The 21,751-nt window shown below is 44.1% G+C and overlaps 1 protein-coding gene across 4 annotated transcripts in view; it reads right to left on the reverse strand.

Moving 5' to 3' along the window:
* farp2 (FERM, RhoGEF and pleckstrin domain protein 2) overlaps window positions 1-21,751 on the reverse strand; it is a 167,207-nt gene that overhangs the window by 16,772 nt on the left and 128,684 nt on the right. For 3 of the 4 annotated variants that reach the window (XM_052017603.1, XM_052017602.1, XM_052017601.1), the window contains 3 exons: window positions 18,478-18,596; window positions 16,511-16,674; window positions 3,088-3,195 (listed from right to left, as the gene is read on the reverse strand). In XM_052017603.1, coding sequence (XP_051873563.1) covers window positions 3,088-3,195; window positions 16,511-16,674; window positions 18,478-18,596 — 391 coding nt within the window. Of the gene's footprint in view, window positions 1-3,087; window positions 3,196-8,895; window positions 9,036-16,510; window positions 16,675-18,477; window positions 18,597-21,751 lie in introns of all 4 variants that reach the window. The other variant, XR_007956466.1, reaches the window with a different exon arrangement.

A 21,751-nucleotide genomic window follows, 5' to 3' on the forward strand; every position in this document is an offset into this window, starting at 1 on the left:
CTCTGAAGCTGAGTCCTCTTGAAGTTACTTTCCTACCTATCTTTGTGTCATCGGCAAATTTAGCAAGCATACCATCAGTGCTTTCATCTAAGTCATTAATATGAAATGTAAAACGTTGCAGCCCAAAACCATTCCCTGTGGCACATGACACATTACACCTTGCCAACCAGAAAAAAAGTGTCTTCATTACCACTACAAGTGTCAGGTGAATTTTTCAGCACATACTCAAACCAGAAATTCATTTCAACTGTTCAGTCATCCAGAAAGAGTGCAAAGGAAATTTATGAGAATGTTGCCAGGACTCAACAGTCTGAGTCATAGGGAGAGGTTGGGTAGAGCCATAGAGTCCTACAGCACAGAAACAGGCCCTTTGGCCCATCTAGTCCATGCCGACCTGATCTCCTGCCTTCTCCCATCTACCTGCACCCAGACTATATCCCTCAAAACTCCTCCTATCCATGTACCTATCCAAACCTCTCTTAAATGTTAGCATTGAACCTGCACCTACCATTTCCACTGGCAGCTCATTCCACACTCACACCACCCTCTGACTGGAGAAGTTTCCCCTCAGATTCCCCTTTTATATTTCACCTTTCACCCTAAACCTATGTCCTCTAGTTCTAGTCTCACCCAAACTTAGGGGAAAAGGCCTGCATGCATTCATCCTATCTATACCCCTCTTTCAAGCTTATTGATATCTTTCCTGTAGGTAGGTGACCAGAATTGCACACAATAATGTAAATTCAACCTCACCAACATCTTGTACAATTTCAACATAACATCCCAACTCCTGTACACAATGCCCCGATGTATAAAGGCCAATGTGCCAGCAGCTCTCTTTACGACCCTATCTACCAGTGACGCTACTTTCAAGGAACTATGGATCTGTATTCCCAGGTCCCTACGTTCTACCGTACACCTCAGTGCCCTATCATTCACTGTGCAAGTCCTACCCTGGTTTGTCCTCCCAAAGTGCAGCACCTCACACTCGTCTGCATTAAATTCCATCAGCCATTTCTCAGCCCATTTTCCTTTGTTGAAGAGAGTGCTGAAAACTCACTATCCTGAGAGAAAACTTTCTTTTGCCTTGTCTCTGTCTTAAATGGGCAACCCTCATTTTTTTTTTAAAAAACAAATGCAACTTTACAGGGCGCTGGTGAAATCACACCTGGAGTACTATGTATGATTTTTGTCTCTGTATTTAAGGAGTGGTATACTTGCATTGAAGACTATGCAGAGAAGGTTCAGTAGGTAAATTTCTGAAATGAAGGGGTTGATGTCTGAAGAGAAATCAAGCACTTAAAAGAGCTGGAATTTAAAAGAAAGAGGTGATCTTATTGGAATGTAAGATTCTGAGGAGGAATGACAAGATGGATGCAGAGAGGATGTTCCCCTCCATGGGGAGGCGGGGGGGGGGGAGGAATCTAGAACTTGAGGGCATTTTTTTTTTAGAATAACAGGTCACCCATTTAAGGCAGAGATGAGGATGAACTCCTTCTCTGAGACAGCTGAGATAGTTTGGAATTCTCCACCCCAGAGAACCATGGAGACAGAGACATTACAGGCGTTCAAGGAGTAGATTGACAGACACTTCAACTGCAAACGGCTGGAGGAACTCAGCAGGTCAGAAAGCATCTAAGTCACTATTTCCACTCTTCCCTCCTCCATCTGCCTATCACCCCTCCTCACCTATCGTATGCCTGCTTGCTCCACCTTTCCCCTCACCTTTTTTTTTTAAATATACATATATACTGGCCATCTCCTCTCTATCTTTCAGTCCATATCAAGGGTCCCAACCCAAAACATCAACTTTCCATTTGCCTCTACAAATGCTGCTTGACCTGCTGAGTTACTCCAGCAGTTTTTTTTTGCTCAACTGCAGGGGAGTCAAGGGACATGTGGAGAGTTAGCAGGGGAGTCGAGGGACATAAGGAGAGAGAGAGCAGTGGCACTGAGGCCGAGATTGGATCAGCCATTACTGAATGGAGAAGCAGGCTTGAGGGACTGAATGGTTTATTCAGCCCTAATGCAGGGTTTCGACCTGAAACGTCAACAATTCCTTTCCTCCCACAGATGCTGCTTGACCTGGTGAGTTACTCCGGCAGATTGTTACTTACTCCATTCTTGTTTCTTATGCATCATTCTCTCCACCTCCAGCACACAGTGGCTGCAGTGCGCAACATCTACAAAACGCACTATGGTTACTCACCCAGGCTGCTCCGACAGCACCTCCCAAACCCGCCACCCTTCCACCAAGGACAAGGGCAGTGGGTGGATGAGAGCACCACCACGTGCCCTTCCAATTCAGTCCACCAAAATCAGAGATACATCACCCTGGATCCACCTGGAACGTTCTCACCAACAGCACCTTCGCCAGAAGGACGGCAGCAGTTCAAGAAGGTTGCTCACCCCCACCCTCTTGAAGGCCTCCAGTACTGTCTGTGTGGAGTTTGCACATTTTCCCTGTGGGTTTCCCTCAGGTGCTCTGGTTCCCTCTCACACCCAAAAAAGTGCGGCTTGGCAGGTTAACTGGCCACTGTAAATTGCCCCTAGTACGTAGGTGAGTGGTAGAATCTGGGAGAAGTTGATGAAAACATGGGATTAACATAGGATTAGTGTAAACAGTTGATGGTCAGTGCAGACTCAGTGGGTCTAAGGACCTGTTTCTGTTTTATACCTCTCTGTGACTCTACAATATCTCATTCTGCCTCTATCAAGAAAGCAGTTGCAGTCTTTTCTCTTTCTTTCACTTTTCATTCTCTATCCCATTTTCTCCCTTTGCCTTCCTGCACTTCTATTTGGAACATCTTACTAATGGTCATCAATCCATGTATATGGACGTTAATTCATTCACAGAAAAATCCTATTCCTCTCAAAGTGCACTCTGTTTACTCTGCTGCAGTATTGTCATGCTGTGTAAGAATTCCAGACAAATAATTATCCTGAATTATCCTGATTAGAGAAATGAACATAAAGCTTCAACATTTTCCAGGATTAACCACCCTTTCATCAAAGCAGCACCCAAATGCACATATCCTATCTTCAGCTGTAGTCTACGTTCAATTGTAATCAGTCAAGGGACCATACCTGGTGGGTTTTGTAGAAGAACAGGCAGAAATTGGTGAAGACAACCCAAAGTTTTTGCCACCCATTGCTGTTTTTGAACTTCCGCAGCAGGTAGCCAGATAGCTGGTTCTACAACAAAGAACAATAGGGTCAGATTTTGTGCATGAATGTAAATGGTTGTGTTAGTAAAATCAATGGTTTTCCTCCCCAGGATCCTCCCTCTCTCCTCTCAGTTCTCTATGGTTGCAATTATCTCAAACTCCAGTAAAGAGAAATCAGTTCATGCACTTGAAAGTAATCAACAAACAGAATCCATTGCGTAGAATGGGAAAAGAAGAAGATAGTTTCAACAAATTCAAGGCAGACGCAGAAAACTGTTAAGGTGGAGTGGTATGAGATTGACTATGAAATACTTTTTACAGGTTTGGAACTAGCCAGGTGAAGGATTCTGAACTCCTCTGAGAATCACATTCTCGAAAGGACACCAGCACAACAGTTCGGCTGCAGACAGCAATTCTTTCATTTGCCTTGGTGCTTACATTCCATTTATCCATCTAAAAGAAATGGAATGGTGCTATATCCCATTTCTTTTGCACTTCCAGGCTCATGAACATCATGCTTTTGCAATGGAAATCTTGCCAATTTATGTCAATTTAGCTGGCATAGAGTTGAAGTGGAGTTCAGAGCTTAAATTTCTTATTCTCGGTTTCTATATTTTAAAAATAAGCATCTCTCCTCCTGTCATTTCAACCACTGACTGGGCCATCAGCAACTAATTTCCTACATCCCTTTTCACCCACAAATACTAACCACTTCCAATCCGTCCTTTCTTTGCTACTGTTAAATAAAAAATAAATTGAAGCTCCCAAATGCTTTAATGTGGCCCTCTCTTCCATACAATTCTTCAACAACCATCAATCTGCTGATCCATTTCCTATGATCCACCTTTCAATCTCTTGTCCCTTTACTATCTTCTATCACAATCATTCCCAATTGGCTTAATGATTGGTGGGGAAAGGAGGTTGAGGGGGAAAGGGCATGGCCAGTTTGGCTCGTATCTTCACACACTCGAGTAAAAAGATTGTAGATTTCAACTGGATGGCCTGGTAATGCAGCAGGTAGTGCTGTTGCCTCACAGCTCCAACAACTCACACTCAGTCCTGAGTTTGGGTGCTGCCTGTGTGGTTCTTGCATATTCTCCCTGCGACAATACTGGCTTCCTCTGGGTGCTCCAGTTTCCTCCATGTACCAAAGTTGTGCAAGTTGGTAGGTTAATTGGCCACTGTAACTTGTCCCTAATGTAGATGGGTGGTTGGAGATTCAGGGTGGTAGGAGAGAGAATCGGTTGTAGGGATATAGGCAAAGGACTGGGGTTGCTCAAAGAGCCAGTGTAAACTCAATGGGCCAAATGGCTTCCTTATGTCCTAAGAAAATAAAAGGAAGGTACCATAAATGGAATGGTAACTACCACCAGATCTCATTGAAGCATGTTCTAATAGGCTAACCCAGCAGTTATAGCTTAACATTGGAGAGCAAAAGTATATCACATCTTCTATTATTAAAACTAATTCAACCTGAGGGCTTCTCAATTCATTGAATAGACCATACAGGTCCTCAGGCAAAGTTAAAGGCGGAGGGGTCTGCTCCTTAATCAATAACTTGTGGTGCTTGGACATGACGGTCCTGGCAAGCTCCTGCTCACCCAGCCCGGAATATCTAACGGTGAAATGTTGACTATTCTATCTGACAAGGGAGTTCGCTTCAGCTATCCTGATGGCAGTCTACATCCCACCACAGACGGACATGAAGCCTACACTCAATGAGCTATACTCCATGGTCAACAACCTTGAGAGAGGATACCCTGAGGGCCTCTTCATCATCGCAGGTGACTTCAATCAGGCCAACCTCAAGAGTGTGTTACCAAAATACTACCAGCACATCTCCTCCTACACCAGGGGCACCAACACCCTTGACCACTGCTATACAACCATCAAAGATGCCTTCCGAGCCACCCCTCGTCCTCTCTTTGGGAAATCAGACCACCAGGCTGTGCTCCTTCTCCCTGCATACAAACAGAAACTGAAACAGGAGGATCCGGTACAGAGAGTCGTGCAGTGCTGGTCTGAGGAAGCAGATGAGCTCCTGCGTGATTGCTTTGAGTCAGCGGACTGGTCCATGTTCAAAGACTCAGCTGCCAGCCTTGATGAGTATGCCACCACCATCACAGACTTTATCAGCAAGTGTGTGGAGGACTGTGTACCAAAGAGAACAATACAGGTGTTCCCAAACAGGAAACCATGGATGAACCAGGAGATCCACTCCCTACTGAAGTCGAGGACTGCCACACACAAATCTGGTGATCCTGATCAGTACAAGAAATCCAGATACAATTTTCGGAAAGCTATCAGGGATGCCAAAAGGCAATACCGACTCAAAATAGAGTCCTAGACCAGCCGTCAGCAATGGCAGGGCTTACATGCCATAACAGGCTACAAGATGAAGACGGGCTGCATAGTTAACAACAGCGCATCCCTTCCTGATGAATTTAATGCATTCTATGCGCGTTTTGAACAGAAGGGGAGTGGATTGTCACCACCCACCCTGACAGCCTCCAATGCAACTGAACCTGTGATCACTGTTGAGGACGTAAGATCAGTCTTCCGGAGAGTGAACACAAGGAAAGCACATGGCCCACGATGGTGTCCCTGGCCGCATGTTCAGATCTTGTGCTGATCAGCTGGCAGAAGTATTTGCGGACATACTTAACCTCTCCCTGCTTCAATCTCAGGTTCCCTCCTGTTTTAAGAAGACCACTATCATCCCGGTACCGCAGAAAAGCAAGGTAACATGCCTCAATGACTACCGACCAGTGGCTCAGGCATCCACCATCATGAAGTGCTTTGAGAGGTTGGTCATGGCACGGCACGCATCAACTCCAGCCTCCCAGACAACCTTGACCCACTGCAATTCGCCTATCGCCGAAACAGAGGTCCACAGCGGATGCCATCTCCCTGGCCCTACACTCAGCTCTGGAGCATCTGGACAGTAAAGATACCTACGTTAGACTATTGTTTATTGACTACAGCTCTGCCTTCAATACTATAATCCCAAGCAAACTTGTCACCAAACTCCGAGACCTAGGACTCAACACCTCCCTCTGTAACTGGACCCTTGACTTTCTAACAAACAGACCGCAATCAGTGAGGATAGGCAACGATACCTCCGGCATGATTATTCTCAACACTAGTGCCCCACAAGGCTGCATCCTCAGCCCTCTACTCTATTCCCTATACACTCATGACTGTGTGGCCAGATTCTGCTCTAACTCCATCTACAAGTTTGCAGATGATACCACCTTCGTAGGCCGTATCTCAAACAGCGATAAGTCGGAGTACAGGAAGGAGATAGAGAGCTTAGTGGAATGGCATCATGACAACAACCTTTCCCCTCAATGTCAACAAAACAAAAGAGCTGGTCAGTGACTACAGGAAAGGGGGCAGTGGACATGCACCTGTCTACATCAACGGTGCTGAGGTCGAGAGCTTCAAGTTCCTTGGAGTGAACATCACCAACAGCCTGTCCTGGTTAAATCACGTAGAAGCCATGGCCAAGAAAGCTCACCAGCGCCTCTACTTCCTCAGGAGGCTAAAGAAATTCAATTTGTCCCCTTTGACTCTCACCAACTTCTATCGATGCACGATAGAAAGCATCCTATCTGGATGTATCACGGCTTGGTACGGTAACTGCTCTGCCCAGGACTGCAAGAAACTTCAGAGAGTTGTGGACACAGCCCAGCGCATCACGGACACCAGCCTCCCCTCCATGGACTCTGTCTTTACCTCTCACTGTCTTGGTGAAGCAGCCAGCGTAATCAAAAACCCCACCCACCCAGGTCATTCTCTCTTCTCTCCTCTCCCATTGGGTAGAAGATACAGGAGCCTGAGGGCACGTACCACCAGACTTAAGGACAGCTTCTACGCCACTGTGATAAGACTATTGAACGGTTCCCTTATAGGATAAGATGGACCCTGACCTCATGATCTACCTTGTTGTGACCTTGCACCTTATTGCACTGCACTTTCTCTGTAGCTGTGACACTTTACTCCATACTGTTACTGTTTTTACTTGTACTACATCAATGCACACTGTACTAACTCAATGTAACTGCAGTGTGTAATGAATTGACCTGTACAATCGGTATGCAAGACAAGTTTTCCACTGTACCTCGGTACAAGTGACAATAATAAACCAATACCAATACTTTATCCTTTAAAAGTTCTTCCCTACCCTTCCCACTCTCAGCTCCATCAAGGAGTATGTGGAATTCCTGGAGGTCTTTAGTGCCAAGAAACCAAACCACCACTTCAGCTGCCTCTGCTGTGGCCCCTTCCTCTCCTCCGTAAGACAAAAATACTCATCCCCCACCAACATCTCACTCTACCCCCTCCCATTATCACTCATTCTAACCATGGACTAATGCCTACTTGCTCAGTCTCATTCACCCACTAAATCTGAGCACTCAACATCCTGAGCCAATCTGGCCGCCAATGTAACTGATTCCCAGTCCTGAGACTGATTACTTCCATTTCAAAACCATCTTCATTACCCAACTCATTAAAAGACGTCTGTCCATTCAAATTATTGCCCTTTATTCTACAAAGACGCCCCTTCAAATTTTCAATTATCTCTCAAACAATTCACTAGATGAATCTTACCAGTTAGACTGCTCTCCTGCCATAGCAATGAAGCAGCTCTAACCAGAGTCAGCTAACATTTTCTGTGATGGACCCAGTGCATTATCCAGCCTCAAGCTATAGGTTTTCACACAGCTTTTCCATCAGATCCTGTATTCAACTGTTCACTTTCTATTCAGCCCTGTATCATCACCACTAAAGAAATCCAACTATCCAACTTCGATCAATTCTGCTTTGTTTATTTTTTTGGTTCTAATTGTGTTCTTTCTTGTACAATTGTTGTATAATTTATATATAATTTATGTTTAATGTTTTCTCTTCTGAATGTTGTGCCTCTAATGCTATGTGCCTGTGATGTTGTTGCAAGTAAGTTTTTCATTGCACCTGTGCATACACGTACTTACATATGACACTAAACTCAACTTGACTTTCAACTACATTCCCATCCCAATATTTGGCTTGTCCTCCTCTAGGATATTTATCAATATTAAAAGTTCCATATAAATGCAAGATTTTGTCAATGCAACAAAACTGCTTTGATCCTAATAGCCACAACTGAAGAATGAGAGGTGATTGAAACATACAAAACTCTTACCAGGCTCAACAGGGAAGATACCAAGCTGATGTTTGCTCTGTCTCCCTTCAAACTACGAAACAGTAAATGGCAACAGCTCAAGTCAGTATCTCAACCTGAACTGGACCCCATTACATGTACCACCAGGCTGAAGGACAGCTTCTATCTCTTGTTATAAGACTTCTGAATGGACCGCTTATACGCTAAAGATGAACTCTTGATCTCTCAATCTACCTCATCATGATCCTTGCACTTTATTTGTCTACCTGCACTGCACTTTCTCTGTAACTTTAACACTTTAACTTTAATATTCAGAATTCTTTTTTTTTCCTTTTTAACAACCTCAAAGTACTTACCGTATGGAATGATCAGTCTGGATGGCAAGCAAACAAAAGCTTTTCACTGTATCTCGGTATATGTGACAAAAATAAACCAATTACCACATTACCAATTACCACGTGAATAATAACAAGCAGACCTAGTCCCACACTGACTGCAGAGTTGCAAACTCTCCTCCGTTCACTTACAAGCACAGATTTGTTTAACAGGGCAATTGTTTACCTCAAACATGCGAAGATAGTCAGCCAGTGAGAGGCTCTGGTTCCGGTACCAGCACACATGGGTGATGGTGTTAGGCCGCTGGCCCTGGACCAGATGACAGTGTAGAGGAAGCTCTGGTGTGGTAGTAGAGGAACAGAGAACTAAGTCGATCCATGAGTTAGTAGACACCACAAAAGGGAGGACAGACAAAAACAGGACAACAGTGAATGAAACATCAGTTAGAGAGCACGGCTTGCATGTTATAGATTTTTAGTTGCAACTAGGATGTCACAAAATGGTCAGTTGTATAGACCACACTACATGAATGGCTCTCACCATTGGATCATTGTGAGGCATCTGCTCATTATACAGCCACAAGGAAGGACCCAGATTGCTTTTCCTCTCCCTCACTCAGGACCATTAAGGACAATGTTGGTATTACCCAATGTGGAATCATGGAATAGCAGGTAAATGGGACTAGCTCAGGCAACTTGGTCGGCATGGACAAGTTGGGCCAAAGGGCTTGTTTTCCATGTTGTATAGCTCTATGACTCTATAATAGTATGGCAAGGGGTATAGGACTCGACCCATTGAATCCATTCTTTCCAAACAGCCACTCAGATAGGCTCACATCCACACTCTTTTCCTATAGCCCTGCAACATTTTATCCTTCAAGCACTTATCTGATTCCCTTTTGAAAGCTACTGCTGAATCTGTATCCATCACCACAAATCTAATTACTTGTTACATAAAATAGAAGTGCTTCCTCATTTGTACACATTCGATATTCTATTTCTTCTCTACTTTTTTTGCTAATCAATCACTTTCAATCCTTTGAATATTGAACCTTCAGCCAATGGCTCCATCTAAATCCTTCATAGATTTAAATTTGGTCATTACTTCTACTCGAGGGAGAATTGCCCAGCTTCTCTGGCCTATACCAATAAATCTAACCCTTATCCTTGGAACCATCCTGGTATCTCTCTAAAGCCTTCATGTCTTTCCCAAGGTGTGGTGCCCAGAAACAAGCACAATACTCCCAACTATGCCTGAACATTTTGTATTTTGTACACATTTATAATGACTCTTTTATACTCAATGTTTTGATAAATGTGTTAAAATTTTCTGCCACCTTTAAAGTCTTTTTTCACAATTGGAATGGAGTAGGCCATTCTTTTACCTCAGTGTCACTTTCCTGCAGTAACCACTTCTCCTTAGACCTCCTTTACAATTGCACCAGTTAGCATGAGATTAGTTCCTGCAGTAAAATGTTGAACAGAACCTGGAGTCTTGCTGTTCCCAAGGGTTAAGCAATAAATATACCAACCATGCCAACAGGTGAGATTCTGATGGGTGTTTATCAAGTCGAGTGCAGTTCCATTAATCATCTTGTTATTGTTGCCATGTCAAAAATAGAGCAAGAGTTTGAGAAAAACTGCACACAATGAAACTGCCAATTATCAATACACAGGCTATGTAATTATCTCCCTGCCACATTAATTATAACTTGCTAGACCAGGTTATGCAATGAAGCAGACATAAAAGACACTCAAATCCAAAAACACTCAACTGACTTTTTAATTAACTTTTCCCCAATTATCTGAGGGACAGCACGAGATAGCATTCAGAAAGGAACCAGGCAGGAATTTAAGGGAAGATTGCATCTAACTGGATTGAAGTTTTTGAGAGGGTAATGAGGAGGGTCAGTGAGGCAGCGAATTCAATGTAACCTACATGGCTTTTCGTAAGGTACTTGATGAAGTCCCTGATGATTGACTGATCACCAAAGTCAGAGCTCATGAAATTGGTGGGAACCTGGCTCAGTGGGAGTTTTAATAACTGGGCTGCTGTGTGCAGTGGAGTCTGTGGAGCTCAATACCAAATCTTTACTTTATGTAATATACAATGGACTTGGATGATTTAAAAGTTGGCCGGTAATACCAAAATTGGCGAAGTAGTGGAGATATTTGTATATTTCCTTACAACACAGGAGGCCATTCAGAGCAATCATTAATCCCATTTCCCAACTTGTTTCCCTGTGACCAATTCTCTCTCTCATGCCCATTAACATCTCACTGATTCTCCCACCAGTCACCTACTCTGGGGGCAATTTACAATGACTACTTACGAAATTGATTGGGTTTTTTTGATGAGGTGATCAAGAAAGTTGATGAGGGCAGGCGGTAGAATGTGGTTTATATGAACTTCAGTAAGGCCTTTGATAAGGTTCCACATGGTAGGCTCCCTGGAAGGTTAGATCACATGGAATCCAGGGACAGCTGGGTAATTGGATACACAATTAATTTGATGGTAGGAAGCAGAGGGTGACGGTTGAAGGTTGTTTCTTTGACTGGAGCCCTGTGACTAGTGGTGTGCCTCAGGTCGGTGCTGGGCCCATTGTTGTTTGTCACCTATATCAAGGATTTGAATCAGAATGTAAAGGGCATGGTTAGTAATTTTGCTGATGACACTAAAATGGGTGGTATAGTAGACAATGAAGAAGGGTACAGGGGATCTTAATCAGCTGGGTAAGTGAGTCGAGGAATGACAAATGGAGTTTAATTAGGATAAGTGCGAGATGTTGCATTTTAGAAAGTCAAATCCAGGTAGGACTTTCACAGTGAACAGCAAGGTCCTGGGGAGCGTTGTAAAACAGAGAGATCTTAATGTACAAGTACATGGTTCCCTGAAAGCAGAGTCACAGGTAGACAGGGTGGTGAAGAAGGCTTTTGGCACGCTGGCCTTCATCAGTAAGGGCACAGACTATAAAAGTTGGAAGGTCATGGTGTGGTTGTAAAGGACACCGGTGAGGCCGCACTTGGAGAGTAATGGGTTCAGTTTTGGTCACCCTGCTATAGGGAAGATGTTATTAAACTGGAGAGAGTGCAGAAAAGATTTACAAGGATGTTGCGAGGACTTGAGGGACTGAGTTATAGGGAGAGGTTGGACAGGCTAGGACTTTATTCCTTGGAGCGTAGGAGACTGACAGGTGATCTTATAGAGGTGCATAAAATAATGATGGGCATAGATAGGGTGAATGCACTGTCTTTTTCCCCCAGAGTTGAGGTATCAAGAACTAGAGGGTATAGGTTTAAGGTGAGAGGGGAAAGATTTAAGAGGAACATGAGGGGCAACTTTTTTGCACAAAGGATGGTATCCATGTGGAATGAGCTGCCAGAAGTGGTTGAGGCAGGTCCAATAACAACTTTTAAATTACAGTTGGACAGGTACATGGATTAGAAAGGTTTAGAAGGTTATGGGCCAAATGCTGGCAAATGGGCCTAGCTTGGATGGGGCATCTTGTTCAGCATGGACCACTTGGGCCGAAGGGCCTGTTTCCATGCTGTGCGACTCTATGACATACCACAATTTGAATTTTATTTGAAAATAAACCTACCAAATATCTTGAGAAAGGAAAGCAGTTGGACAAGGAGATCAGGTATTTAAGACTTCAGGTAGGATACCTGTCTTTATTGGCCAAGGCAAAGAATAGGGTGATCATACTAAAAGTCTGTAAAATACTAAACAGGGCATAAGCTGGAGTACCACTCACTCTGCTGGTCAACGCACTGCAGATACATAGATACAGAAACAGGCCCTTCAAACCCATAATGTCTGTGCCATCCACAATGCCAATCCTAGCTAATTTCATTTGCCTGCATATGGTCTGTATCCTTATAATCCCTTCATTCCTACACGTTCATGTGTCTGTCTCAATGCCTCCTAAACGCTGCTATCATTTCTGCTTCTATCACCTTCCCTGGCAATGTGATCCGGGCACCTGCCACTCACTATGTAGAAAAATTTGCCTATACATCTCCTTTAAACTTCCCCCCTCTCACCCTAAAGCTACGACCTCCGGTATTTTACATTTCCATCACGGGGAAAAAAAAGACTCTGACTAACTATACCTATCGTAATTTTATAAACTTCTATCATGTCTCCCCTTAGTCTCTGACACTCCAGAGAAAACAATCCACCTTTGTCCAACCTCTCCTTATAGCTAATACTCACCAATCCAGGAAGCATCCTAGTGAACCTGTTCTGCACCCCCTCCAAAGCCTCCACATCCTCCCTGTAATGCGGTGACCAGAACTGCACACAGTACTCCAAGTGCAGCCTAACCAAAGCTTTATACAGCTACAACACGACTTCCCAACCAGTCGGTGTGATAGCGGAGCAGAGTTACGAGAACAAAACCAAAAATTCTCCAGCCCTGGTAGTGAGGAGAAATTGGTGAGGAAGGGGTTATTTCCTTTGGAACAGAAATCTGAAGGGAGATTTACCCGAGGTGAGTAAAATCATGAAGTTTACATAGGCTGAATAAAAAGGAACAACTTCCCTTAGCAGGGAGGTCAATGACAAAGAGGTCACAGATTTAACTGGCAAAAGAATTAAAGGGGAGTTGAGCAAAATCTTCACCCAAAGTTAGGTTCTGGAATATACTGCCTGAAAGCAGAAACCACATTGGAGTGGGACCTGGATGAGCACAAAGACCCATGACGTACATGGCTATGGATCAAGAGCTCTGAAATGGGAATTCTTCAAGTTGCTCCATTTTTGGTCAATATGGACACAATTACTGCACAAAATCCTGTGCAGTAAATCTGTATGATTCTGTGAATTCACCATCCTTACATTTTTCCTTCACTATATCTTTGTGCAAACAGTCTAAAATAACTAGATCACTTGAAATCATGATCCATTTGTTACATCAGCTGTCATTTTGGTAGGCTTATCCAGAAAATTAAGATGCATGGGATCCATGGTGACTTGGCCATTTGGATTCAGAATTGGCTTGCCCATAGAAGACAGAGAGTAATGGTCAATGGGACTTATTCTAGCTGGAGGTCCGTGACTAGTGATGTTCTGCAGGGATATGTACTAGGACCCCTGCTGTTTGTGATATGTATAAATGACTTGGATGCTAGTAGCAAGTTTGCAGACGATACAAAGATTGGTGTAGAAGCTTGTCAAAGGATACAGTGGGATATAGATCAGTTGCAGATAAGGGTGGCGAAATGGCAAATGGAGTTTAACCCAGCCAAGTATGAGGAGTTGCACTTTGGGAGATCAAATGTAAAGGGACTGTAAATAGTTAATGGCAGGACCCTTAACAGTGTTGATGTACAGAGGGATCTTAGGTCCAAGTCCATAGCTCCCTGAAGGTGGTTGCACAGGTTGATAGAGTAGTAAAGGTGTTTGGCGTGCTTGCCTTAGTCGTGGCACTGAGTTCAGGAGTCGGGAAGTTACGTTGCAGCTTTATAAAACTCTGGTTAGGCTGCATCTGAGATATTGCATTCAATTCTGGTCACCCCATTATAGGAAGGATGTGGAGACTTTGGAGAGGGTGAAGAAGAGGTTTACTAGGATGCTGCCTGGATTAGAGGGCATGTGCTATAAGGAGCGGTTGGACTAACTTGGGTTGTTTTCTCTGGAGTGGCGGAGGCCAAGGGGAGACCTGATAGAAGTTTCTAAGATTATGAGAGGCAGAAATAGACAGCTTGTATCTTTTCCCCAGGGTCGAAATGTCTAATACTAGAAGGCATGCATCTAAGGTGATAAAGGAGATGTGCACAGCAAGTTTTTTTTTACTCAGAGATGGAGTACACCTGGAATGTGCTGCCGGGGTGGTGGTGGAGGCAAGTATAATGTAGGCATTTAAAAGCCTAAAAGATAGGCACATGAATGTGCAAAGAATGGAGGGATATGGACATTGTGTAGGCAGAAATGATTTGTTTAGTTAAGCATTTAATTATTAGTTTAATTAGTTCAGCATAATACTGTGGGCTGAAGGGCCTTTTCCTGTGCTGCACTGTTCTATGTTCTATTTTAAGGAAATAATCACCTCCCCACAAACCCCACAGTCTCACAGAATGGTGTAAGCTTTAGAACATCTTAACGCATCCTGCACAGGTACACTGTGAGGAGTTCTGAAATGTTCTGGAGAAAACCTGCTGTTTAGGCTGAGTCTTTCGGTACTGACACCTTCATGTTAGAAGTACATTTGGTATTTTGTCTCCAGAGATATTACTAGCTTTTGGAAGATCTAAGGTGTGATGCATAGAACAGTTTCTCACTATCAACAGGTGACTTTGCATTGGTATTATGCCATGATTGGATAAGGAAGGAAATACCACAGGGTTAGTGGGGCTCTGACACTCAGACCAACATCTGGGTGTACAACTGACCGATATTGTGACATCACTTAACAACAAATACTTAACAGACCGGCTATAGGAAAGCAAGTGTGAGGTAACCCAGCCATAACACACAGATGAGAAAACAGAAACTGCGCTGTGTGAGAAAACAAGATTATTTTCATCAGCAAAAGGACACAGAACATGAGTTAGCTGAAAGACCAACAGAACAGTGTGTTGCAAGGGCCTGTTTAAAAGGAAAAGGAATGAAAATTGAACTATGGAGAGAATGCAGTTTACTTCCAGTCCACAAGATAACCCAAGCATCATATGAGAGCAATCAGTTTATAAATATAATTAAGCATATATAATGGATACAAATTTTAATAACCAGATCTGGAGCAGAAGAAAATTTGGGAATGTGCCATAATAGATTGTTGCTAAAGCCTAGATCTCAATCCCGACATAAAAGTTAAAAAGTGTCCCAAAAAAGGAGCATTTCCCTTCTCGGCACATCAGCCAGCAGGAAGATTCACCTTAGGAACTAAAATTACATTCCTCAGGCTGCTTGGTGGTCTGAATTTTTTTTTTAAAAAGTTCTAAAGAGTAAATCAGAATGTTTCTGCCCACTGAAGTCTTGCTCCACCCCACATGCACAACTTAATGAGCTGACAGTCAACTGTCATGCTGTCTGAGTCGATAAATATCAAAGGGATTCTCCAAGCTCAATCACTCCCTGTGTTCAGAATAAATCGGCTCAAAGTGGTAATTTCCAGATCATGTGGTTTTACACTATTCACAATGCTCAATTCTTCAAACCTCTTGATTTAGTGATACAGCATTAAGTTCTTTTTTCTTTGGTTGCAATTTGAAATGAAACCACATCCATATCATATGGGGCAGCAAATTGGTGCAGCAGGTAGAACTCCTGCCTCAGTTCCAGCGACCCAAGTTCAATCCTGACCTTGGGTGCTATCAATGTGGAGTTTGCACGTGCTCCCTGTGACAGGACCCTGGGAACCGGGACCCCGTTCCTGCACTCTCTCTCGTACACTGGGGCCCCCATTGCATGTAAAGGAATCGTGGGAATCAGCAACCACTCAGCCAGATGCCGAACCATTGGGATTTCTGAATAGTGGGCTAGTCGATTATCTGTTCCCCTGGAAATGAGGAATTTATGGAGCAGATTGCACACCAATGGGCCTTGGAGTCGGAGCCCCATTGCCTACATGAAGGAGTACCTCACCACCCATCTCATCCTGTACTTTTGACTCACTGATTCCAGGGTGAAGTTTTAAAAACCTTTCCAATTTTCAAAACAAAACATTGAATGTTTTGTTAATTTAATTTGTAATGCTCAATTTAGTAGCAGCACAAAATGATTGGTGTCTACATGATAACTTTAGCTGGTGAAGTGGGGACTTGCCACCCATATTCATGCCCTGCACTGGGTTATCTTGTGGCGTGGGAGGTGGTGAGAGTGCCCTGCTGGGTACCTCCACTGCAACACTGTGGTCCAGCATGGAGACACTTGTGTTGCGATGCCAGCACACGTGCACTGTAGTATTGGCACGGTGATGGGTCTGCTTGTCCAATGAGCTGTGGGAGGAGTGAGTGTCGTCTTCAGATTCTTGCTCCAATGACACTTCGTCTGAAGATCCTAGGAACATTAGGATAAACGCATAAAGAGGAATAACAATCGGGGTGGCAGTTCTTTAAAACAAAACACTGACAAATTATTACCCATTAGCATATTTAAAAATCAAGCAGTGCCCACTGGCATATCAAAAACTGCAAATACTTCCTAAAAACAGAAAGAGCAGATCCATCCATCTCTCATTCACCTGCCACTGTCTCCCAACTCCATCCCTGCTCCCCTCCCCTTCCGAGCACAACTTGTCATCTTACACCCCTCCTCAGTTCCCCAGTTACCTCGAGCTCCTTTCTCACCTCTCTCTCCTTCTCCTCTTTATACTTGCCATCCCCCCCTCTCAGTCCTGATTCAGGGTTTCGACCTGAAATGTTGACAGTTCCTTCCCCCCACCCACAGATGCTGCTTGACCCACTGAGTTCCTCCAGCAGATTATATGTTGTTCCAGTTTCCAGCATCTGCAGTCTCTTGTGTCTCCTCCTTATTCATAGCAACCTAACCCAGGAGCTCAACAGTCCTGTGGAATGATCTATGTGGACAGTGAAGGCCACATGATTATCCACTGAACTCTCATTCCTGTAGGAGAATCCACTGGAACTGTTGGGTCTTTCACCTCGATGTAAGTTTGGATCTTTATCACTGTTTGAGTCATACAATGGGGCCTTGACTTGCTTTAGATTTCAATGCTCATTGAAAATACATAGGGATTTTGGTGCTACAGGAAATGCAGAAATACTACCATTGAACCAGATACCGCAATTACGTGCTTGAAGATCGAGCTAACTGAAAGCTTTCTAACTTTTAGTATAACATACTCAAGCCAATATATCAGGCCTTAATGCTCTCTCCAATAGCTGACCCAAAACTCTAAAAAAAATACCCATTAAGTAAATGGGAAGTACATTGCTTCAGAATTCATCTTCTGGAAGATGTGATCAGATCCCTCTTTTGTGAAAAGTATCAGGAAAGTTGATTGATAAATTGAATTAAATACAGGTGATAAGCTCTTCCGAGCAATATAGCACGGATACAGGCCCTTTGGCACAACCAGTTCATACTGACCATGCTGTCCACCCAACTAGTCCTAATTTCCTGCATTCGGCCCACATCCCACCAAGCCCCATCCCTCCATGTACCTATCGAATTGCTTCTTAAATGATACTGTTGTACCTGCTTCAACCAGTTCCTCTAGAAGCTCACCCCACATACTCACCACCCTGTGTGTGAAAAAGTTGCCCCAGGGTCCCTTTTAAATCTTTTCCCTCTCACCTTAAACCTATGCCCCCTAGTTTTGGGCTCCCCTACCCTAAAGAAAAGACCATCCACCTTATCTATGCCTCTCATAATTTTAAACACTTCTATAAGGTTGCCCCTCATTTTCCTACTTTCCAAGAAATGAAGACCTGGCCTGGCCAACCTCTCCCTATAACTCAGGCCCTCTAGTCCTGGCAACATGCTTGTAAATTATTTCTGCACTCTTTCCAGTTTAACCACATCTTTCCTATAACAGGGTGACCAGAACTGTACACAGTACTCCCAAGTGCGGCCTCACCAATGACTTATACAACTGCAACATAATGTCCCAGCTCCTATACTCAGTGCCCTGACTGATGAAGGCCAGCTTGCTAAACATCTTTTTCGCCACCCTGTCTACCAGTGACGCCGCTTTCAACGAACTTTTCAGTTGTACTCCTAGGCCCCTCTGTTCCATTACACTCCCTAGTGCTCTACCATTCACAGTACATACTACTCTTCCCCTCCATTTATACGAGAATTGAGACCAAGGGTACTCAGTTTCACTGTGTTGCTTACTGTTTGATCGATCATAGATGCTGCTCTCCAGAACTGGGTCTCTCTTCTCATTTGACTTCTTCACCAGCTCAATAGCCTTGTTCAGGTCCTCAATCCATTTTCCCATCTCTATCCGGGAGCTATGAAAAGGAATGGGAGAAAAGGCTGAAGACTACAGTGACGGTCACAGCAGGGTGTGCACCCAGAGCCGGGGATTGGAGTTCCACTGGGGCCAGGGTGTGTGGCTGGAGCCAGGGTTGGGGTCCAGAACACCACGAGTAGGATCGCAACTGGAGCTGGGGTCCGGAGCACTTGTGTATTTCCTACTCCCTTTAAACTGTGCTGGTGCCTCACAGCTCTAGCAACCCGAGTCTTGGTGTTGTCACTGTGGAGCTAGCACGTTCACTTGAGCACGGTAGTGTAGCGGTTAGTGCAACACTTTACAGAGCCAGTGACCCGGGTTCAAGTCTGGCTGCTGTCTGTAAGGAGCTTGTGCATTCTCCCCGTGTCTGCATGGGTTTCCTCCGGGTGCTCTGGTTTCCTCCCACATTCCAAAGATGTACAGGTTAGGCAGTTGTGGGCATGCTATGTTGATGCCGGAGGCGTGGCGACACTTGCGGGCTGCCCCAGAACACTACGCAAAAAGATGTATTTCACTGCGTGTTTCGATGTACATGTGACCAATAAAGATATCTTATCTTATCTTTCCCTTGGGTGCTCAGGTTTCCTCCCACACCCCGAAGACATGCTGGATGGTAGGTTAATTGGTTACTGTAGGTGAGTGGTAGAAAAATCAGGGAGGATTTGCTGGGCATGAGAGAGGATGGGTTATAGGGAAATAAGTGGGGGGTTGCTGGGATTGCTCGCAGACCTGGCATGGACTCGATGGGCCAAATAGCCTCCTATGTCATAAAACTATTTATACCGCATGGTAATAGGCCCTTCTGGCCCAATAAGTCCACACCGCCCATTTAAACCCATGTTAACCTCCCTATACGTCTTTGGAATGTGGGAGGAAACTGGAGCACCCGGAGGAGGCTCACGCAGACACGGGGAGAATGTGCAGACTCCTTACAGACAGCGACAGGAATTGAACCTTGATCGCTGGCACTGTAATAGCGTCACGCTAACCGCTACGCTACCGTACTGCCCCATAAGATGATATAACATAAGAAATTTCTTGTGAGGCTTTGAGTTGGAAACTGTGCAGACTGAAAGTTCTGTAGTGGGTCCCAGAATGATCCAGATGGAAAGCATGTGCTTTGAAGGACGTTCTTTCACTCTTTTGGACTTCATGACCATTTGACCAGTGCTGTCTCACAGAATGTCCTGATTCCGGGAGCTGGAGCATAGTTACAGGCACTGTGAGGGTGAACTGTGCATAACACTGGGTCAGGATAATTGATGAGCATAAAGTCCATAGGTTGCTTCTGTCAGGCATCGTACATGACTGTCAAGGAATATCAGCTCTGTTCTGTTCACCATCAACGGTGTATCATTTACTCCTGACATTTTACTTTATAATTACGTGGTTATAAATGTCACCTTCTGACACTCTCCAGATTTGGATTGGTTAGAGCTGAGAAATTAGAATGCATAGTGTCACATGATTAAATTCAACAAAAAAGTCAATGGTAAAGGAAAAAACTTCCATGAAGGGTCCCATGTGCGATTGATACGCTAAGTCATGGAGGAGACTGGACATGTTCAATGGTGACTAACAGTGTACAAGGCATGCTTTTGCAATTGCAGTTGGAGCATGTATGATTTGCAGCTGTTGCGAGGGTCTCATGCAGAAGCAGGGCTTCTCGGTGCTTGAGGGCTGCTAACTGACTGCAAGGGTCCCAGTCCATCTGGCCTCACATTGGTGGTTTGCCCAGGTGGACCTTATCTAACAAAAATGCATGTAATTTAATCAAGGAATGTGTGCAAAGGAAAAATTGATGTCATGCTGGTACAATGGAAATCCTGTTAGTAAATAAAATAATGTGGCTTATACTGAGAATGGTAACCAATGAATAAACTGTATGAAATATTTGCAAATATTACAAATAAATTATATTTTTTGGGGAAAACATTGTAATAGTTCTCCCTTTTGGTCCCCACTCCCTCCCTGCAATGACCTCCAGATCACCCCCACAGCCAGACTGATTGCCAGACCGAACCATTCCATCATCCATGAACCCAGTGCTGATCCCTCCCTCCCATTGACCTCTGGGCCGACTTCCCAAACCCATTCCACTGATCTCTAGCCTGAATCCCCCTTCACCACCAAATAATGCCACCTTCCTCTTCTACTGCTTTGGCCCTGTCTTCCCTGTAATCTGTCTTCCTCCCTCAACCCTCCAACTATTGCCACAATGTGAACCCACACGCAACTTGTTTGTTTTCCTTCACTGTGGTGGTAGGAAAGGTCTTTCAGTGCACAACTTATTTGAGGTCTGTTCTATCCAGCTTCAGACCTTGTGCACTGCAGAATTTTGCAATGACAAGTATGTGAAACAAAATATTTGCTCACTCACTATGATCCTCCCTCTTCAACCTGCCTTTCCAGGCATCATAGAGTTTCTAGGCCAATGCTGGGTTGGGCATATTTGTACTTCAACTAAACACAACAGAAAAATGTTGACTGCCACATCAACACTTTACATTATTGATCCCAAGGAGCATAGTGAGAGAAAAATTGACACTGAGCCAAAAAAATGGTGCCTCACCACTTGGCACTGATAGCTTTTTTTTAAAAAATGCAATGCAGAGAGACGTAGAAACAAACAGATTAGCGAGGGAGTTCCAAGAGAATAGGTCCCAGACTGCTGAAAGCCAATAACAGCAAAAGGAATTGACAATGCAATGATGGAAGAATACAGAATTCTTGAAGGGTGTTATGGTGAAGGAACCGTGGGTGACAAGAGAGGTGGAACAACTAGTTAGGAAGAAGAAGGCAGCATACATAAGGTGTAAGCAGCAAGGATCAGACAGGGCTCGTGAGGAATATAGAGTAGCAAGGAAGGAACTCAAGAAAGGGCTGAGGAAAGCGAGAAGGGGACATGAAAAGGCTTTAGTGAGTAGGGTTAAGGAGAATCCCAAGGCTTTTTTCTCGTAAGTGAAGAGCAGAAGGATGGCTAGGGTAAAGGTAGGTCCGATTAAAGACAAAGGTGGGAGGATGTGCCTGGAAGCTGTGGAAGTGGGTGAGGTTCTCAATGAATACTTCTCTTCAGTATTCACCAAGGAGAGGGGTCTTGATGATGCTGAGGACAGTGTTGGTGAGGGTAATGTTCTAGAGTATGTATATATT

This window comes from Pristis pectinata, chromosome 6 (genome assembly GCF_009764475.1).
Source record: "Pristis pectinata isolate sPriPec2 chromosome 6, sPriPec2.1.pri, whole genome shotgun sequence".
Lineage (NCBI taxonomy): Eukaryota > Metazoa > Chordata > Chondrichthyes > Rhinopristiformes > Pristidae > Pristis > Pristis pectinata.